General features: G+C 37.9%; 1 protein-coding gene across 1 annotated transcript; it reads left to right on the forward strand.

The window, feature by feature from the left end:
• Window positions 1-356: 356 nt before the first annotated feature.
• Window positions 357-1,534, forward strand: LOC115216804 (transcription factor 15-like; the record flags this gene model as incomplete). The annotated part of the gene is made up of 1 exon (XM_029786383.2): window positions 357-1,534. A coding segment is annotated over exon 1 (489 nt), but the record flags the coding sequence as incomplete, so codon positions are not given.
• Window positions 1,535-1,539: the final 5 nt, after the last annotated feature.

The raw sequence follows: 1,539 nt of genomic DNA on the forward strand, positions 1-1,539 counted from the left end.
ACTAATATCATTATTATTATTATTACTACTGTCTTACTTGTTGAAATGTCTCTATTGATTGCGCTGACATCTGGTGGGAAGCACGTCTGCAAGGGACGATGGTAGGAGAGTGAAACAGATATGAACGGCTTGTGTATTACACCCTGAACCAAATTTGGATTAATAATTAATAAGTAGTCTCCTAAAAGACTTCAAAGTAAGATTCCAGTAATATTTTAACATTTCATAACTTTGTTCCAACCAAACTGTGCGATAAAACATACTTTCGGATTTATTTAATTAGTGTTACACACACACGCACACACACACACACACACACATATATATATATATATATATATATATATATATATATATATGCATCCATCTATACATATTATGTTATATATTTTTTACTCTTGAAGGAAAAAAATAACCTAACATCTAAAAGAGTAGATTCGATTTTGGTCTCAAGTTCATTTAATATTTCTGTGTTTTTTATTTTTAAATATAATTTAGATCCTCCTTCAAAATGTTGTCTTAGTATAATAGTAAAGAATAATCGAGATAGTCTCTCTACTTTTGAACTACTTCTCGCCTCTGCTACCGAACCCTGATGGACTTAAGCATGTGTAATTGTGTGAATATGTCTGATTTTTTATTTATTTCGTTTGTCTCATTGTATTCCCTTCCTTAATCAGTGTTACGTTCCTCGCTCTCACTCTAACACTGGTTGGAATATGTAGAACCATTTTACACATTTATTACTTATAGCCCGTTTTTTTTTCTTCTTCATTAATCCATTTAATAATTAATTAGTATTTAATTATTGACTCGTAAAGGCTGACAAGGATTAATTTACCGAGCGTGCGTACGCATACAAAAGATAAAAGCGAAAAGAATTAATTCGGCTTTACTATTATTATTATTATCATTACTATATTATTATTATCATTATTAGCAGCAATATCAAAATTCCACTCCTAAAGAAAGGCTGGAAGTCGCTGCGCTTGTTTATGTCTGTTCGAATTGGGCCGCCCAGAACGGTGTCTGACTGTTCTGGCCGATGCGCCACACCTCCCAGAACGGCCTTCAAGCACGTTCCCCGCGCTACCCTACTCAATTGAATGTTTGTCTGGATATGGGAGACAATCTACGTCCAGTCTACAACGAGCCTTGTCACAAGAAAACGAAAGTTGGGGAAGACGATTTGGCAGTGCCTATACAGCATCAGGAATCGGCTGGCTGCAGCCTGTCAGATTGTAGCGAAAGTTCCTGGTCTACAGAGGACTCGTGCAGTGCTAGTCGTCGCAGTAGTGCTACAACCCACGGGAGTAAGAACAACAACAACAGTGGACCTAAAGTGAATCGTAAGCGCAAAAACTCACCTACGTCTCACGGGCCCTCTTCTCCGGCCACAGTTATACCTCCAACTTCGCAGATTCCACGACAACGAATGGCTGCTAACGCCAGGGAACGTGACCGCACACATAGTGTGAACACAGCTTTTGTTACACTTCGAACATTAATCCCAACAGAACCAGCCGATCGCAAATTATC

Source organism: Octopus sinensis, linkage group LG10 (assembly GCF_006345805.1).
Source record: "Octopus sinensis linkage group LG10, ASM634580v1, whole genome shotgun sequence".
Taxonomy (NCBI): domain Eukaryota; kingdom Metazoa; phylum Mollusca; class Cephalopoda; order Octopoda; family Octopodidae; genus Octopus; species Octopus sinensis.